The 18,242-nt window shown below is 53.7% G+C and overlaps 1 protein-coding gene across 1 annotated transcript in view; it reads right to left on the bottom strand.

The window, feature by feature from the left end:
* Positions 1–7,490: 7,490 nt before the first annotated feature.
* Positions 7,491–18,242, bottom strand: part of SLC6A17 (solute carrier family 6 member 17) — a 44,944-nt gene continuing 34,192 nt past the window's right edge. The window contains exons 7-12 of the mRNA XM_039841139.1: positions 16,681–16,922; positions 16,220–16,412; positions 14,218–14,410; positions 13,472–13,631; positions 11,777–11,939; positions 7,491–11,286 (exon numbers count right to left, since the gene is read on the bottom strand). Of these exons, the coding sequence (XP_039697073.1) occupies positions 10,918–11,286; positions 11,777–11,939; positions 13,472–13,631; positions 14,218–14,410; positions 16,220–16,412; positions 16,681–16,922 (1,320 nt within the window). The 3' untranslated portion in view covers positions 7,491–10,917. The remainder of the gene's footprint in view (positions 11,287–11,776; positions 11,940–13,471; positions 13,632–14,217; positions 14,411–16,219; positions 16,413–16,680; positions 16,923–18,242) is intronic.

Here is an 18,242-nt window from a genome sequence, read left to right as displayed (position 1 = left end):
CGACCCTGAAAGATCGTCAGGCTAAGCCAAGACTCATCTTTAACCTGGGGGCACATAGGAAGTGCCCACGTCCTGCCTGTGACCCCTTCCTGGTTCTGTTTCACTCATTGCAATTCGATTTTGCCCTTTTTACGTCTCATCCCCCCTCTCTGACCCTGAGCTCTTCCAAGCCCCCACTGCTTTTTCATCTTGACAGCTCCCACATTGCCTGTCTCTGAGAACTTGTTTGCTAAGTGATTGAAAAGCAGCCATGCCCGAAACATTAGGCACCGATCGACTTTACTGGCCTCAGCCCAAGAGCAATTTCCAGATTCATTTGTTTTTATTTATTAAGTCCAGAACCTCTTCTACATCTTTAAATTAATCCTCAAATTTTTACAGCTTCAGGCAGCCTCCATGTCCATCTGGATGATGTAAGAGGGAACTTAAGGCAGAAATGCAAGATGATTGACACACCTATCCTGGACACCATGCGATTTCCAGATTAGGCAGTACCTGGCTATGTTGGGGAAAACAAGACAAGGGCCTGGAGGTGCTCTGAGGAAAGGTTAAAAGCCCCGTGCAAATTCAAGGGATTCTTATAAGCAAAAGTCTCATCAATAATGAAGTCAGAAAACCAGAATGATGGTGATCTTTGATGATCTGTACTAACATGCACGGGAGGTAGGTGCCATCCTGGACTGTAGTCAGAAACACCTTTACTGGTACCCCTTTGGTGTCCAGTCCCCCTCCCCCCAGGACCTGATGTCTGCATTTCAGGTTTTAGCTGGCTTTGAGTTTGCTGCAGCAAAAAAAGAAATATCCTAAATGTAATGCAAGAGAAGACCCAGGACTGCCCAGAGCCACAGCAAGGAGATTAAAGAATTGACTGTAATGAATAGCTCTAAAGTCCTATCTGGCTGCGTCCTAGAAAACTCCGTTGGGATCTTTACCTCACTTTCCATTCTTCAGACTGGCTAAACTCAGTCATTCCAAGAAAGGGAGACGTTGATGGGAGTGGGGTGGGACAGATGAAAAAAACCATTGGTTCATTCAATAAGAATTTCTTGAGTTCCTGTACTATGTGCCAGAAGCCGTTCCAGGCACTAGAAATCAATGAATAAAACAGACAGCGACCCCCGCCCCCCATCCTTGCACTAACAAATATCTGTCCTCTTGGTGTTTTCATTCTGCAGTGGTGATAGACATGTGAGGTGGAGGGGCAGCTTCCAGGGGAAAAGGAGGCCTGGAGGGCAGGTCAGAAAGCTGAGGTGGGGGGAGGGGAACCCTGGAACAGCCAAAGAAAACAAGGGCCCACACTGGGAGAGGCGGCAGGGTGAAGGTGCACTGGGTGGGAGTGCCCCTGACGTAGAGCACTGACCAGCTCCTGGAGACGGGAGCTCAGTCTCAGACCAGGGGCCTCCAGAGAAGGCCTCACTACTTGCTGAAGGTTTTATTCTAGAGTTCTGGGCTAACCAGTTACCTAAGCCTTTCTGGAATTTTCTGGGGGATTCAGTACGCTGCAGTTGGCATTGCAGGGTTTGTTCCCATCAGTTCTGCGTGTATGAGGTCATACTATCTCCCCAAAGCACAGAACCCAGGAAAGAGGAGAGGCCCCTGCCTCTTCTGCAGTGATGGCTTACTGTGGGTGGTTGATGCTGCCCCCTGGTGGTGCTAGGACACTCTTCTCCCGACCTCGCCTCAGCTCTGGGCTGTGGTGATGAGGAGAAATAGGGGCTGACAGGCCTGAGGTGACAAATGATTCTGGACTTCCTGTCAATTCCAGGACCTCGGGTATCCCTCCCAGCCTAACTCTCTCATCTGGGACTCGGCCTGCTCTCTCCTTTCGCTATTCCTCCAAGACCCCGATAGCCCACCGGCTTAAGCAAAACTGAAACAGTCACAGTTGGAAATTCCTAATTCCACAAGCTTCTTTCCATCCATGACATCATTTCATCACCTTTCTCCTCTGGGCGCCGGTGGTTTCTTCTGGCTGTCAGGAAAGAGCATCTGTCTGAGAGCCAGTTCATGCTAAAGTGTCAGCCACAGTGGGTTTTCCTCACCAGGAATAAAATTATGGCAAAAGAATAGGAAAAAGAGAGCAAAGTTTGATCTCAGAGTGACACTGATGGGGACTGTCAGGTGCCTGCCTTTCTACAGCCCCTCAAGTTAGGCTCTTACTCTGTGAAAGCTGAAGCTGACCCCGGTGGTGGGAAGTTCGCGAGGCTATCATCAAAGCCATATACCGCTCCCTTTTTCCCATGGGGGTTTGGTGTGAGGCTCAGGCACTTTGGGGTGAAGGAGCCATCCAATCTCCTTTCCATCTTCTTCCTCTGGACTCTGCTTGTTTTGAGGGGCTCCGGGCCTAGGAGCAGACCCCATGGCTGCCAAGGCAAGGTCCTATCCATTGGTGCTCACACCGCCTTTTGGCATTCCAGCTCCCGTCAGGGACCAACCTCTTCTTCCTCAGGTCCAGGTCAAGGAGCCAGCATCCTTCCCTGGCCTGCCCTGCTCCCCAAGCCAGTTAATTGAATTGCTTTATCAGTCGGGCAGAGCGACAGGGCCTTTCCCCTCATGGAGGGAGAAGAAAAGGAGGGGTGAGAGGGAGCCGGAAGCCTCCTGTTCGCTTATCAGTTTATTTAACCCTGTCACCCACCCCCAGCCCTAGGCAGCCTGCAGAGACCCACAGACTCCCAGTCAAATGCTGAGAGCCTTTACAGGAGGGATCGGGGAGAACCTAGCCCACAGGGCCCTGGGGAGGTCGGCTGGAATGGCTCCACATAAGGGCCGAAGGCAGGGTTGGGTTGCTGTGAAAATACTGGTGAAGGCATATCTGGGGCTCTGGGGAACTCCAAAGATGGACTCTGACGGCCCAGCTCTTAAAAGGAAAGGACCAGAAGGGTGCAGGCCACCAGCCGAGGCCTGCCAGGACTCAGAACATCATAAACCATGGACTTGGAGTCAAAGGGTTGAAAGGGACCTGAGTGCCAGCTCACAGGCACATTCTCCTTGAGAGAATTCAGGCCCAAGGAGCAGCAGGAGCCCTGGGAGACTGAGCCCGGCCTGGGGTTGGGCCAAAGGTGGAGGATGACATAGGTGCCTATGTGCCCTCTGCATGTAGAACCGTGTTCATGGGCATCACGGGGCCAGGGCCAGCTAAGTGGACCCTCAGAGCCTTCCTTGCTCAAGGCTGCTGGGTCGAGACCCAGCCCAGGTCCAGAGGACACACACGCATACACACGCATACATTAGCTCAGGGCGCAGCTGGCAAGACTCCTTGGCACTCAGCATTTCTCCATCTAGAAAAGTACAGATTCCTCTTACCTGGGCTAAATTCCAGCAAAACTGGTTCATTTCATTAAAATAGCTAATTAGTCCTGGTGGGTCCAGTCCCCTCTAGCAGTGTCCTAGGGAAAGAGAAAGCAGTCGTCTGGAGAGGCAGACCAAACTCTGGCAACTCTTAGAAGCTCACGAAGCCCGGGAACCCTCCCTTGCTTGGATCGGCCCAAGGAAGAATGGTGACCCGGCACCTAGCCAGCTCTGACCCAGCGCACCCCACAGGGTGTCTGCACTGAGTCTTCCTGCCCCGCAGCTGGCACTGTGGCTGGCACGGATTACCTCTTATGACGGTTTATTTGTTGTTGAGGGACAGACAGAGTCTTCTCCCCATTTCCCAGGTTTCCTCCCACATAAGACAGTGTAAGTAAAGAAGGCAGCCATGTGCCTGGCACCGGCGTGTGACAGTGGCAGGATGTTCCAAGTCAGGTCATGACGGCCTCTACAGGGCAGGGACTGCTGCCTGATCCCCCGTGCTCAGCACGGTCCTGGCCACGCAGTTGACGCTTGATACACAGAATTAATGAGGCAGATGAGGAAGAAAGGGGGCAGGAGCCCTCCATGTCAGCCCCTTGCTGGACTGGAGGGAGCACTGGATTGGAGTCAGGAAACCTAGGCTTTGGCCCCAGTTTTCCTCCTGTTTGGTTGTGGGAATTCTGGGTAGATCTCTTTCCCTGCTCCAGCCCTCAGTTTCCCCAACTGTCCTCCGAGGAGGTTGGGCCAGGTCATGGTTACTATCTCTGTGAAGCAAATTACTCCCACAATGCAGTGGTATAAATCCAACAAACATTTTATTTGGCTCATGATTTTATGATTTTATGGGTCAGGAAGTTAAGAAGGGCTCAGTTGGACAGTTCTGGCTTAGGGTCCCTCACGTGGCTGTAGTCAGATGTCAGCTGGGGCCGCAGACAACTGAAACTCAGCGGGGCTGAACGTTCGTTATGGCACGTTCGCAATGGCGGCACTCACATGGCTGGCAGTTGATGCTGGCTGAAGCTGAGCGTTCAGATGAAAACGTCAACCAAAGCACCGGCAAACACACGGCTTCTCTAGCACGGGCAGCCTCAGGGCAGATGGGCTTCCAACATGGGAGCTGAGTTCCCCCAGAATCGGTCCCCCTAAAATGCCTCAGAGATCACAGAACATCACTTCTACCACACTCTGTTGGTCGAAGGAGGCATCAGCTCACCCAGATTCAAGGGGAGGAGCATAGACTGCATTCCCTTGAAGTGTGAAAGAATTTGGGGCTATTTTTCTTAAACCACCACATTCCTGCAGTCTAGAATCCTTCAACCCTGGCCCAAGGCCCTCTGGCTAGAGCTGGCTGAGGCTCTCTGGCTGGTTGTGGCTGCTTGTTGGGGGAGCAGGATGGCGTGCAGGATCGGTGAGACCCCCACATTCTGACACATCCTTTCCTGGAAATGGTGCCTTCTCTCGCCTCCTTCCTTGGCTTTGCTGAGTTTTAGACCAAAACTGTCCTTTCTGAATAGCTCTGGGAGACGTTTCATTGCATGGGTGATGGGGGTCCCCAGAATGAAGCAGGCCCCGTGGACTTACTCCAGTTGCAAGAGGAAGCTACTATTTAATGAGCACTTATTATATTCCATATGGAAAGAATTCTATCCTGTATTTCTCTAGGTATTACAGTACAAGTTCATTTTTTCCTCATACTACCTCTGCAGGAAAGATTTTGTCATCCTTCTTTTCCCTTAGATAATAGAGTTCCAGAGGGTGAGGGTTAAGTGACTTTCCCAAAGTCATTGCAGTTGGTGACTGAGCTGTGATTCAGATCTACCTCATGCCACCTGCCCTGGGCAAACAGGAGACAAAAAAAAACTGTCTCTCTTGTCTTCCCGCATGTCCTTCTCCTCCTCCCTGTCTGCTCCCTCCACCCAGGGCCCAGACTCAGCCACTCACCTCCCCATCAGAACAGACTCGTTCTGGGACCCAGTTCTGTGTCTCTAAGCTGATGTGTCCTCAGGAAGAAGTTCCCTCACAGGGTCCAATGACAAGATCCTTAGCACCTTGGAATAGGCTCATTACATGGGCAGCCACAGATTCTTTGTCCCCTTCCCCACCAGCAGGTGGGGTCCCCATGTCCTCCCATTAACCCTGGGCAAATGCTATAACCCATTTTCCAGGCCTAGGCCTTAAGAAATGGCAGCTTCCACCTCTTGTCTCTTGAAACAGTCCCTCTGGGCACCCTGAGCCATTGTGTAAGAAGTCTAACTACCCCAAAATGAATGACACTGGAGAGGCCAGTAGACAGTCCTCTGGTGACAGTCTGAGCCTGGCCTTCCAGCCATCCTCGCTGAGGTGCCAGCCATTTGAATGAAGGTGAATGAGGCTGCCTTGACCTTCCAGACCTGCTCATCTTCCAGTCAAATGCCACTGAGTGACCTCAATTGCCCCTAGGAGAGTCACCCAGATAAGCCCTGCCCGAATTCCTCACGTAGAAAAACCTCAAGATATAATAAAATGGTTATTTTAAGTCACTAAGATTTGGGGTAACTTGATATATAGCAATACGCATTATCTCATTCAATCCATTCATTACACCTATTTTACAGACTAGGAAATTTAAGCTCAGAGGGATTAAATAACTTGTCCTAGGTCTCTCAGGAGGCCTAGCTGACATTTAAGCTTGAACTTGAGAAGTCTGACTCCATAGTTCCCATGAACACAAGCCCTTGTTAAACCCTTCTTAGTGGGTCCTGGCAGGAGAGTTGCCATTTCAACCCAAAATGTTACCTTCAATCAAAGGATTAAATGCATTTTCAAAGAGTTTCCAGCTTCAAGACATTCTGGGGAGATGCATGAGGAGATTTGGAGTTGAGGGGTTGTAGGGGGTGGTATTCCTTTCCCCAAACTCAGTACAGTGGGGGCAGATTTACTTATCTTTGTGTATCCATCGCTAGCACAGAGCCTGTCATCATGAGTGATTAATGTTTGTTCAATAAATAAACTAACCGACAAAGGAGTAAGTGGTGAAGGGAGAGGAGGGTGAGGGGGTGACGATCTGGAAGGAAGGGCTTTCCTGCCATCTCGTGGCTGTTTCTGGAACGACACTTTCTTCTCTGGCAGGAGAAGGGAATAGAAGGTTCCTTGCGGAGCCTTGGCTGTTTGAGTCAGAGATCAGACAGCATCACTCCAGGTTGGAGTGGCGTGCAGTGGGCATGGGGCCTCCCACAGAAGCCAGACTTCTTGCCTCTTCTGATGTCTGTGCTCCTTGAGAGTGAGGCAAGAAGCACTTCCCCTGCCGCCAGCTCCATCCGTTCTTCAGAGCCGAGCATTCAGTAGGTGCTTAATAAATACTGAGATTCCAATTGGAGAAAATAGGTAATGATACATTCCATATTTCATCCTTACCTTCTACTAAAGTTTGCAAAAGGGATAGTTACCTCGAAGAGAGAGGCCACTCCCCAAGGACTTAGAACGTGGCTTGCTCCCAGTGAATCCTCAAGTCTGCTGCTGTACCCTACTCACTCGCAGGCCTTCCCAGCCCCCAGCCCTTCCCTGAGATGGGCCTCCATGCACCCCACCCTTGCAAAGCTCATAGGTGTAGCTCTTCCCGGCAGTAAGGCAGAGGGGACTTCCCCTCATAAGTGGCCACCAAACACCACCCTCACATCAGACGGAGCCTCGTTTTCCTCACTTGGAAGAACCTGACCCTTGAATGACTCGGGGGTCAGGGGCGCTGACTCCTCCCTCTGCCCCTGAAGTCATAAACCCACATGTGCTCAGGTCTCATATAAAACAGTGTAGAACAGGGCACAGGGTCAGCCCTCCCAACCGTGGGTCGAAAATGTTGTCTTCAGTCCCTGGTCGGTTGAATCCAAAGATGCGAAACCCAAGGATATGGAGGGCTGGCTCTATGTTTATTAGAAAAGATCCACACATCAGTGGCACTGTATAGTTCAAACGTGTGTTGCTCTGGGGTCGACTGCGTCTTCCCCACAGAGCCAGCGGGCAGATCACACAAGGCTGGGGGCGTGGAATGCTCGCCACGCAGTAAGGCCCGCTGCGAGTGTGTGCATTGCTAAACCCCCAGAACTATTTCTAGGAAAATAAATACATGGTCCTTCTCATCCTCCCCAAACTCCTCTGCTAGCAGCCAGCCATACCCACAACTCCCGTCCCCTGATCCTAAGCAGGCCAGAAAGGCAAGAGGCGGCTGGCAAGAACAGACACTTTATTGTACACCACGAGGGAAGGAGAAAGGAGGGGCTCCAGGGTGACAGGGCCTCGTCTCCTCCCCTGGGCTGAGTGGTCTTGACCTACCCAGGGCTCTGGCCAGCCATGGGGCACTCGGACTTGAGTTGTTCTGAACTTGTGCCAGAACCTAAAGTGAGGCTTGCTGTGTGTGCTTGGGTCTATACAAAGCAGTGCCCCAGTGAAGAGGCAGCAGGCCCCAGTTTCAGGGCCTAGTGGACACTCAGGGAGTCAGGTGCATCCTAACCTGTTCAGTCTCTTTTCTCCTCCACCATGGGACATACTCTGGGGGCCGTTGGGGGTGCAGCTGTGAGGGCGGGCAGAAGGGCAGCCCCTGCCTGTAATACTGCAGGCCTGCTCAGGGCCTGGAACAAAGGAGCTTCCGGCCCCCAGCCTCGCAGCCAAGGCAAGCTGACTTGGGAGGGCTTCTCCTGGCACTAGGAAAGGAACAGGCCCCACAGATTTATTGCTGGAGGGCAAAGCCAGTCTCGCTGGCATCAACTTGTGCGGCCCACCTGTCCACCTCCATCTGGGTCTCAGGCTTCATGCTGCCTCAGCGGAGATGGCTCCCTGAGCAAGAAGCTGGTGATTGGGCTGGAAGGCAGGGACCAGGGGGCTCTTTCGGGCATGCCCGTGCCCTACCCTGGAGTCCTGTGGGCACTGCGTGGACAGCACCAAAGCCAGTGTGAGCGAGGACCCTGAGCAGGGACATGGGGCTGCCTCCTGCTCCTCCAGGGATCCAGGGAATCTGGGGCTGGATTTTGCCTTGAAAGATGCCCCACCTGCTCTTGACCTCCCCCAGCCTCACCTCACTCCCAGCTCCCTGGCTTGAAGGAGCGAGCAGAGGGGTATGTCGGAGACACAGGGGAGGGGAGCTGTTCCCTTCTGAACGCTGCCAGGACTGTCTCGAGGACAAACGCAGGACAGAGGCACTGTGAGATGCTCTCCTGGGGTCTCACCATCTTAAGAAACCCAACAATGTCCTCAGGATGAAGAGCTTGTGACTCCCAGTGGGCACAGCAAGAAGTTGGAAAATAAATTTGGGGACTTTTCCCCTCCAAGGCCTGCCCTTCCCTGTCTCTGGCAAGCCCAGTGGTGTGAAATCAGTGAGTCACCAGCAAGAAAAGCCTGCCCGTCCCCCACAACAAGGGGGCTTCCTGAAGGACACTGCCCTGAGGCCTGGCCCAACAGAGCAGGAGCGGCAGAGAGGGCAGCGCGGTCTTCAGTAACGTGGCAAACACTGGGAATCACAAATAAGAACCCTACACACACCCACACCCACGTATGTGCACACACACACACACACACACACACACACACACACGCACGCACACGCCAAGCTCTGGGCCCTACGACTAACAGCAGAGACAGTCAAGACACGGCCTGGCTTACAGCAAAAGGCTAGGAGCACTCCTCAGCCCACAGGGACCAAGTGGACGGCACAGCTCGGCCCCCTGTCACAGGCTGGAGGGCTGGGGCCTGGCCCAGCCACAAGCTACAAAATTAAAAATATATCAAATATACAATGAAAATAGATCTGTACAGCACTGAGGATGAAAATAGTCCACCAGCCACAGTATAATATTGGGTTTGTCATTTAACAGCATTTACACCCACATGTACAGATTGAATATACAATAGAAATAGAATATATAGAAGAGTATATATAGTAGAGTGTCTCTCCTGGGGCCTTGCTTTTCCTGTTGCTAAATCAGCTAGGACTAGGCATCGGGCCAGGTAGGAGGTGCTGTCAGGTGAGGGGGCCGAGGGAGGGGTGTTGTGTTCCAAAAGCTCATGTCTCTGAGGAGGTGTGGGTCTCCCTTCCCTTCACACACTCAGAAAGGGCAGGGAGGGCTGCGAGGGCTAGAAATGGGGGGTGTGAAGGAGGGGTGAGTAAGGGAGATGGCAGGGTAGGCGGGTGGATCCCCAGGCAAGGAGGGAGGGAACCCTGGGTGCTCCTGTGCTGAGGGCAGTCACGAGAGTGACTCAGGACCCTCTGTGAAGATGCTCAGGCCTAGCTCTGTGGCCCGTTCTCACTCTGCCCACCACAGCTCTCAGAGATGGAAGCTCGCTGCCCCAGCCAGTCCTCCCTCTTTCCTTCCTTCATTCCTTCTATCCTTCCTTCCTCTTCCCATCCATCCTTTCATCCATCCTTCCATCCTTCCATCCTTCCACTGGTGCATCCACCACTCCTCAGACATTTGTTCTTCCAATCCTCCCAGCCTGCACCCCGATGGCGGCCATCTTCCAGGATGGGCCAGAAGGAAAGTGTAGGCGGGGATGCTTGCGGCTGGGCCCCGGGATGGAGGTCTGGCCTCTCCCGTTGGCAACCTGCAATGTCCACAGCACTGCCCATGGCCCTCCCCAGCACGGGCCGGGGGAAGGTTTCTGAGTGTCTGCACGGCGTGCACACTGGGGAGCTGTGCTCACGCAACAGGGTTGCGGGGGGTGGCAGCCCAAAGGGGCAACGAAATTATATGCTTTCCCCGGTGCAAAATTCCTGTGTGTGAGCCCCTGAACTCCAGGGACCCATTTCAGGAGAGAAGCTGCCACGAGTGAGAATGCTGAGCCCCACGGGAGCGGAGAGGGGGTGCTTAGCATTTGTGCTCCAAACCATCTGAATTGTGCTGTGGACCATTGTGTGTGCTCTGGAAACTTCTCAAGGAAAAGGCAGAGGCCACCATTCTGGGCTCCAGGATGGGGGTGGGAGGGGAGAGGGCAGGGAGCCCGCTAAGCCCTAATGGAGGTGAGAAGGGTTTGGGCCTAGTCACCGCCCCACAAGCAGGATGCGGGAGCATACCCCACTCATCCAGGCAGGGCCAAAGACATTGGGGATCCCACACAGAGCTGGAGGCAGAGGAGCCCCCTCACCCCCTGCTGCCAGGGCACCGTCCGCCTCACACAACAGAACTCTACCCCAAGTCTGAGCCCTCTACCCCAAGTCTAACCCTAGGACATGTGTCCCATCTCCAGCCTTAAATCAGGCAGCCTCTGGGACACCCCACCCTGCCCCACCCCCACCCCGGTGCATCTCACCATAATCACCACCTGGCCGCACTGTAGGTGGCAGGTGACACGGAGAGAGGGAAGGTGACCCCTAAAGTGGCCACTGGGAGTCTCCCGTGGGCTGGGAATCAGAACTTCTGGATTGTTCCAGTTATTCAGCTGCAATTTGGTGAGAGGATCTCAGAGGGTTAGGTGGCTTGGGGGCCTGTCTGGAGCCCCCACTCAGGCCTAGGGAGCAGAAGTTGGCTGGGACTGGGGTGGGAGAGGAGGCAGGACAGACGCTGCTGTCCTTGGGCAGAGGGCCTGGCCTGGGAGGAGAGGCCAGGCCGGGGCAGCGGGGTGGCTGGGTGCGGTGGGGAGAGGCGGGCAGGTTGGGGGCAGTGGTCACAGTTCTGATTCAGGGGTGCTGGCCAGGAGGTAGCCGCTCCCATAGCGTCCGTTGGGGTTGCCGCTGGGCTCCAGGGGCGAGGTGCTGCCAGGCCCCAGGTAGGAGCGGTGAGTGGGCATGGGGGAGGGCGCCTCGCTGGGCACCTTGCTGAGGATGAAGCGGGTCTCATCATTCTCTTCCAGGTTGGAGATGTCCTTCATCATGCGGCCCTTCTTGTAGGACACAGAGAGGGTGTTGGAGCCGTCCGAGAGCAGGTGGAAGTGCCGCAGGACGAACACCACCGGGATAGGCAGGGTTGCCACGACGATGAGGGTGATCAGGAGTGCCATGGCCCAGTTAGGGAAATACAGGTAGCGCTCGGCAGCCTACGGGCGGACAGGCGTGAGGCCCGCTGCCCAACACCGCCTCAGCCTCACCCTCTCACAAGCTCCAGGGCCGCGGCTTCCTGCTCTCTCCCCAGCCCTCCCAGCGTCCTGGCACCAGCAGAGAGGTGGTCAGCAGGGTTGCTGCTTGAGTTAGCTGGTCACCCTGGTTAAGGGCCTGAGCCTCCCTGTGTCCCAGTTCCTACACTTGTAAAAAGGATGGTGAGTCCACTCCACAGGTGGAGAGGAAACGTGGGTTAGAAAGACCGGACAAACACATTAGCCTTTCTGACCCTCGGTTTCCCTATTTGTGTGACAGGGATAACGCCACTTCTCTCTGGAATGTTGTAAAGGTTACAGATCAGGTGGGCAATGCCCCTGGCAGTACCTGGCGTACGGCAGTTGCCCTCCATGGGTCTGTCTCTACCACCTGTTGCATTAAAGGCCTAGGAAGGTGCCCACATCCCTGGGGTTCCAGGAAGCCACCCCTCACCTCCTCTTTGATCCAGGCGCTGTAGCCCGGGGGCGTGACCCCCAGCTGGATGACGCTGGCCGTGGTGAGCACCGCCATGAACAGTGGAGAGACGAACTTCCACATGTAGAAATAGAAGCGGTAGGGCCGGAAGCCCAGCATCTCCGTCAGCTCCTGCATGAACCTACCAGGCGCATCCGAAGGCCCAGAAATTGGCATCCTCATTGCGCCTGCGCATACCCCCACGGCCACCTCCTCCAAGATGACTTCATGGACCAGTCCCTCCCTCCCGGGCTCTTCGATTCTTCACATTCAGTTCTCTCAGTGTGTTATTCTGTAGCCCAGCTGGGAAGGCCCTGCTGTCCTCTTCTAACCTCCCCTGACTACATCATGTCACAGCCCACCCCGGGCTATGCTACAGCCCATAAGTCATGCCCTGGGCTGGCGGACTGGCTTTTGTGTTCACTGGGCGACCAGCCTCACTCGCACTGGCCTGGCTCTAGACTCCCCCTGCCGGAAAAGAGGCAGAACTGCACTTCTCTAGTGTCCAAAGGCAGAAAGCTGCCTTGACTTGGGGACTCTTCCACTGGTCCTGTGGGTGGAATTCCGGGAGTGGGGTAGTTATGCAAATAAATGGCATTTTAGAAAATTATCTTTACCTCAATAACATATAACTAAAATCGTACACTTCTTTCTATTATAAATGCAAGCAACCATTAACAGTACTTATGTATTAACAGTACCTATGTCTCTGTCAGCAACGGACTAAATCTGATATTTTCCTATCACATTATGATAGATACTGAAGATACCTACAAATGTCATGTATGCTCATCATTACTTTGAAATCACTATTGTTATTAGATGCACAGCTAGCTCTTATACCTTAATACAGTAAAAACTTATACAGATATTACTATATCACAGACTTTAAACATTATTTTGCTGATTTTCAATATAATTAGTTGCCTGTATAATCCTATATATTTTATCATATGCATGTAAAAATAATATTCTGAAAAGGGCACTGGGGCCTCACCAGTCAGCAGAGAGGTCAGTGTGTTTCAACCCTGTCTCTCAGGGCTGCTCCAGGTCCTAACGCCCGCCCCTCCTGCACTCTTCCAGGGAGCAGATAGCTGTACCAGGGCCTGTGCAAGACCCTGATTCTCAGACCCGGTCCGGACGTCAGGGGTGGATCAGGCTGAGTGGGTTAGTGGAGCCCTCGCCTGCTGAGTGAGTGAGAGGGACCTAGTCCTGGGGCTTCCTGGGGGGTACAGATTGGTTCTTAAATGGGGAATGAAGCCAAGGGCCGTATGTAGATCGCCTTAAAGCTGTCCATTAAACCGCTGAGCTCTATGAGTGCTCTGAGGGTAGGGGCCTCCTGTACACCCACTAGGTGCTTAACAAGCTTCACAGAATTCCGTGGAGTTGGTACCCAGGAAAGGTACTCTGGTAATTTAGGTCAGTTTAGGATGATGTCAGGAGCCTCTCAGCCTGGCTCTGCCTCTCACCGGACAAGTGGTCTTGGGCAGTGATGTCCTCTCTCTGAGTCTCAGGTTCTCTAATGGTCTGTGAAAGTACTTTCAGTTCTGACATTCTGACTCTGTGATCTCCTGCCCCACTCACAAGCAGCCCTGGGAACATAGCACTCTTTGGGGAGTCAAGATGGGGCAGACCCCTCTTCCCATCCCCACCTCTGTCCCACTGCCCCCTTACTTCTTGGTTCCATAGATCCAGGCCACAGCGATGTTCTCAAGGATAACGATGACAGTGAGCGGCAGGGTGGCCGAATAGTCATCAAACATGGTGACAAAGTAGTTTCCGGAGCGCTGGACGAACAACAGCCCCACGAAGAATGCAAAGACACAGCAGCCCACTACAGAGAGCCGGGAGGCCGGTGTGGGGGCAAAGGTGCAGGTGGGCGGGGCCTGGGGGTCTTGGGGGCACCCAGGCCCCTCCCATCCGTTCCCTCCCCACCAGCCAGCCTGCAGCCCACCCTCCAGCAGGCCCAGCCCTGCACAGGGAAGGAGTCCAAATTTGAGAATTCTAAGCCCCTACTCTACTGGGCAGGGAGCACCCCTGGGCTGGGAATGATGGGGACAGAACAGGGTACAAGACCGGAATAGAGGGAGGCCAGGCCTGCTCAGGATAGCTCAACAGGCCCCAGGAGAGGCAAATGAACCAAGAAAGAGGCTGGTCTTCAAGCTCAGGTTTGGTACAGTTCCCAGCCAGCTTTCTCCTCCTGTTGATGAGTGCACTTCTCTGGGTGGCAGAGCCAGGCTCCTGCTGTGTACCGGGTGGGGCTGGGGACGTGGAGTTTCTGGGTATGGGGTCAGGAATGATTCAGTCGGAACCCAATCTTTCTAAAGACAGAGCCACAACTACATCGTTGTCCCCAAGGGCAGCCCACAGGCCTGTGGGTGGCGTCAGGAAGCGTTACCTATGAATATCTCAAGGGTTACCTGTGAATATCTCCTTGGGCACCTTGAAGGTGTCGATGATGGGCGTGGTGATGCCTGCCATGGTCCCGATCATACTGCCCAGGCCCAGGTTGATGAGCATCAGGAAGAACATGACGGACCAGAACGGGGAGGCGGGGAAGTGTGTCATGGCCTCAGTGAAGGCGATGAAGGCCAGGCCTGTGCCTTGCACGGACTGCGGGGAGAGGCGGGGACAGGGCGAGGGGTCGCTGAGGGCCCCTGTCCACCCTGGGAGCCCTCTGCTTCCTTCTCTCTGCCCTTGGAGCTTTAGGAATAACTCTCTCTTCCACCAGGATTACTTCTCCACCTAAATCCTACTGGTTTCAGCCAGTGAGTCTCAAACTTGAATGGGCATCGGAATCCCCCACTCCCACCCCAGGGAGTAAAACACCAACCAGTCCAGGAGTGTCCTGGGGGCCTGAAATCTGCGAGTAGCACAAAGACCCCCATGATTCAGGTGAAGATGCTTACTTTTAGAAACACGCCCAGCTCAAGCCCCTCCTGCTCTAAAAAGTCTTCCCTGACCGCTCCCAGCTCTGGACTCCAGACCCTAACGTAGTGGTCTCAGCCATGGCTGCCCCATGGAGTCACATCGGAGACTAAGAACACCCACGCCTGGGTCTCACCCCAGGGGTGATTATTTGATTGGTCTGGGGGTAAAGCTGGGTATCGGGGATTTGTAAAGCCCCCAGGTGATGCTGATGAGCAGCCCAGGTACAGAACCACTGCTGTAAATGCTTGGTCGCCTGCTCATGGGGCAACTGACCACTCACTGCCCAGTGACATCACTTCCACGTTGTCCTATAATGTCCAGTGACGATGAGGGAACATCTCCCCAACTGTGTGTGTAATTTTTGTTATTTGGATATTATCGAGGTTGTATTATATTTTTAAAAACTGCTACAATCATAGTTTTATTCAGAGGACCAGGCCACGCCCAAGAGAATGGGACAGGGTCTCACAGAAGGGGGAGGTGTTCGATGCTGCCTGTCACCTGGGAAGGAAACCAGGGCAGGTCCCCAGACAGGGCCCTGTTGCTCTTGATCACAGGAGAAGAAGTCAGAGGGTACGGGACACAACTCCCTCCATGGTAGGATGGAGCCAGGAGAAGGCAGGGGACTTTTAACGTGAAGTTCAGACGCAGTGCAGGAGTGTCACCTTCCCTGGTCCCTGGAGAAGGGCAGGGTTGGCCCAGGCTGATGAGAGCTGGCTCTGTCTCCTGTGAGCCTTGGCACCAGCTAGGTCCCAGGACCCTGTGGCCACATTTCTCTCTTGTTCCTCCTTCTAACAGAATGGTCACTTTGAAAGTACTCAGCTGTGCAAATGGTGACAGAAGCAAGGGGTCCCAACTCGGGCCTGGACATTAATGAGGGGGCAGCCTCCCCTTGTTCTACTCAGGGTCTGACAGTCAATGTGACAATGGGAGTTGGATTGGGGACAGCTAGGGGAGAGGCAGAAGCATCAAGGGACAACTCAGAGCATGGGGACTTGAACCCTGGTTCCATTACTTACTAGCTGTGAGGCCCTGACCAAGCTGCCAACCTACAGGCTACTCATCTGTAAACTGGGACAATGTTAATACTCACTCACAGTGCTGTCACGAAGGCCAAAGGAGACAGACAGCAAAGGGCAGGGGCTAAAGTAAACACTATGTTCTGTGTACCACAAACAAGGCACGGTTCTCAGTGCGTGACACGTGGCGGTGACTGATGTGCAGGAAATCCATTCGATTAATATGAAGCTCATCCCGTTTGCTCCCTGTGACTTCCGTGACTTTTGTGTCAGCTTCTCCCCTCCCCAATACTCAACCCACCTCAGGGCAGGGCTTTGGACTGATACCTTTCCTCTCTCCTCTCTGGAAGCATAGTAGTCCTTGCTTATCAAATAAATGAATGAGTCCCCGACAGCTTTCTGGGGCCTCCAGCCACCCATGGCTTGTCTCTAGGTCCGTACTCCCATGTCTGCCTTCCAGCCCGTCCCGTACCTTGTCCAGCTCATCCTCCAGCAGGCAGGGATCGAGACCCAGGGCTGAGAAACGGTCCTCCTTCACGGTCATGATGACCTTGTACATCTCCGTGTAGTCCTTGGTGGTCAGGTGGGAGAAGTTGACATGGGGAGGGATGAGGTCCTGGCTCAGGACGTTGGTGTGGAGGTACCCCAGGATTTTTTCGGCATTTCTGCAGCACAAAGGGAAGAGGACCAGGTAAAAAAGCAAAGGTAGGCACGATCCTGGGGCCACCTCCCGGGCACCGAGGCAGGACTCCCCGGCCATCAACAGAGGCATCTCTGAACCTGTCCTTGTGGTCCAGGGCTGGGGACAAAGAGCTCCTCTGTGCTCCCTCCCTCAGCCCCCAGGTAGACAGGGACTCTCCACCCATGGCCCACCTGCCCCTCCTGGGGGGGTGCACAGGGAGGAGAAAGGGCAGGAGGAGAGGGGCCACCTACTCGACCACACACTTCTCATTCATGATGTTGGCCTTGAAGCCCAGCACAGCAAACACCACGAGGGTAGCCAGCACCGAGGTGAAGAAGTTGATGAAGGACACCAGGGCGGCGTCAAAGTGGCAGTTGTTGTCCTGCTTGTTGTAGCTGGAGAAGGCGATGACACCCCCAAAGCCCAGCCCCAGGGCGAAGAAGACCTGCGTGGCTGCCTCCCGCCACACCTGCGGGTCCAGCATCTTGTCCAGCTATGTGGGATGCAGAGGGCAGGGGGCGGGACCATGGCAGGGGAAGAAAAGAGACACACAGTAATGGTTTTATTCAAGTGCAGTGGAGTTGCCACCACACTCCCTTTCCTCAGCCTCAGTGGAGTCCAGAGGGAGCCTGGCGTAGTGGGAAGAAGCTGTGGCTGTGTGATCCAGGGCACTTCCCTTAACCCCTCTGAGCCTCAGATTCCCCATGTGTAAAACACAATAACAAGAGTATCAATGTCAGAAGAGCATTGTGAAGCTTGGGTAGGATAAAATAAATGCTATAAAGTGCTTACAGAGCAAGTTCTCAGTTACTTTTAACTGCTACCGTTGCTTACCATGGAGCTATCATACTAAGCAACATCTCCAGGGCTGGAGTGCCATTCGCTTAGACTATAGTGTGAATAGTGACTCCTAGAGTTGTACAGTGTACAAGCTGCACAACAAACAATACAAGAGAAGTGAGAACACCGATGTCTTCCTGAGACCTCCTCCACCTCGAATCATTAAAAAAAAGACACCATTGTCTCTCTCGTGCCCACACGATCTGCCTTTTCCCAGAAAAAAAAAAGACCAACATTCATTCATAACACATCTAATGCTCCAGGTCACAGAGGAACCCACCCGCCTAACCTGCAGCACAGAACCCAGATACCTCCTGGAGAGGGGAAGCCCCTGCCTGACGCCCCTTTTCCCATCAGCTCTCAGACCTGACAGGATCCGGAACCACGACGGCATCTACCTGGCACGGGACAATTTCCAAAGTGCCTTCACACCCGTTCTCCTTTTACTATTGCTTTCCCAAGGCCCGCATCACGGCTTGGACCCAGCACAGGGCTTTACAGTCAGACAGACCCAGGTCCAAAGACAGACCCGGATGACTCCCATCTTTAATTAGCTGAGGAGGCTGGGGCAAGCAGTTGTGCCTGTTTTATTAGCCTCGGTTTTCTCATCTGAAAAGTGAGAATAATAAGAGAGTCTTCCTCCCAGAATGTGAGGCTCAAGCGTAGAGCCATCAGTCATGCTTGGCACATAGCAGCATTTAATCCTGACAAAATGCCTCGACCTCGTCAGGACAGAGGTTTTCTTGGTGGGGGTCAGAGGCCCAAAGGTGAAACTACTTGCTCGAAGTAACGGAGCTAGCTAGCTGGGGCAGAGGAGTTACTAGAATACAGCGTGTCTGGTGCTAGGCCATGGCGACCCCCTAGAACCATCTCCTGACTCAGCGGGCCTATAATGCAGGAGGCAGAATCACCTTCTGGGGGCAAGGTGTGCTGAAAGGGAAAGTCAGAATGTTCGGACAGGTAAAAATGGTTT

This window comes from Pteropus medius, unplaced genomic scaffold (genome assembly GCF_902729225.1).
Source record: "Pteropus medius unplaced genomic scaffold, Ma_sr-lr_union100, whole genome shotgun sequence".
Taxonomy (NCBI): Eukaryota; Metazoa; Chordata; class Mammalia; order Chiroptera; family Pteropodidae; genus Pteropus; species Pteropus medius.
Note: the sequence above shows the minus strand (reverse complement) of the source record. Positions and strands in the feature narration are given on the sequence as shown.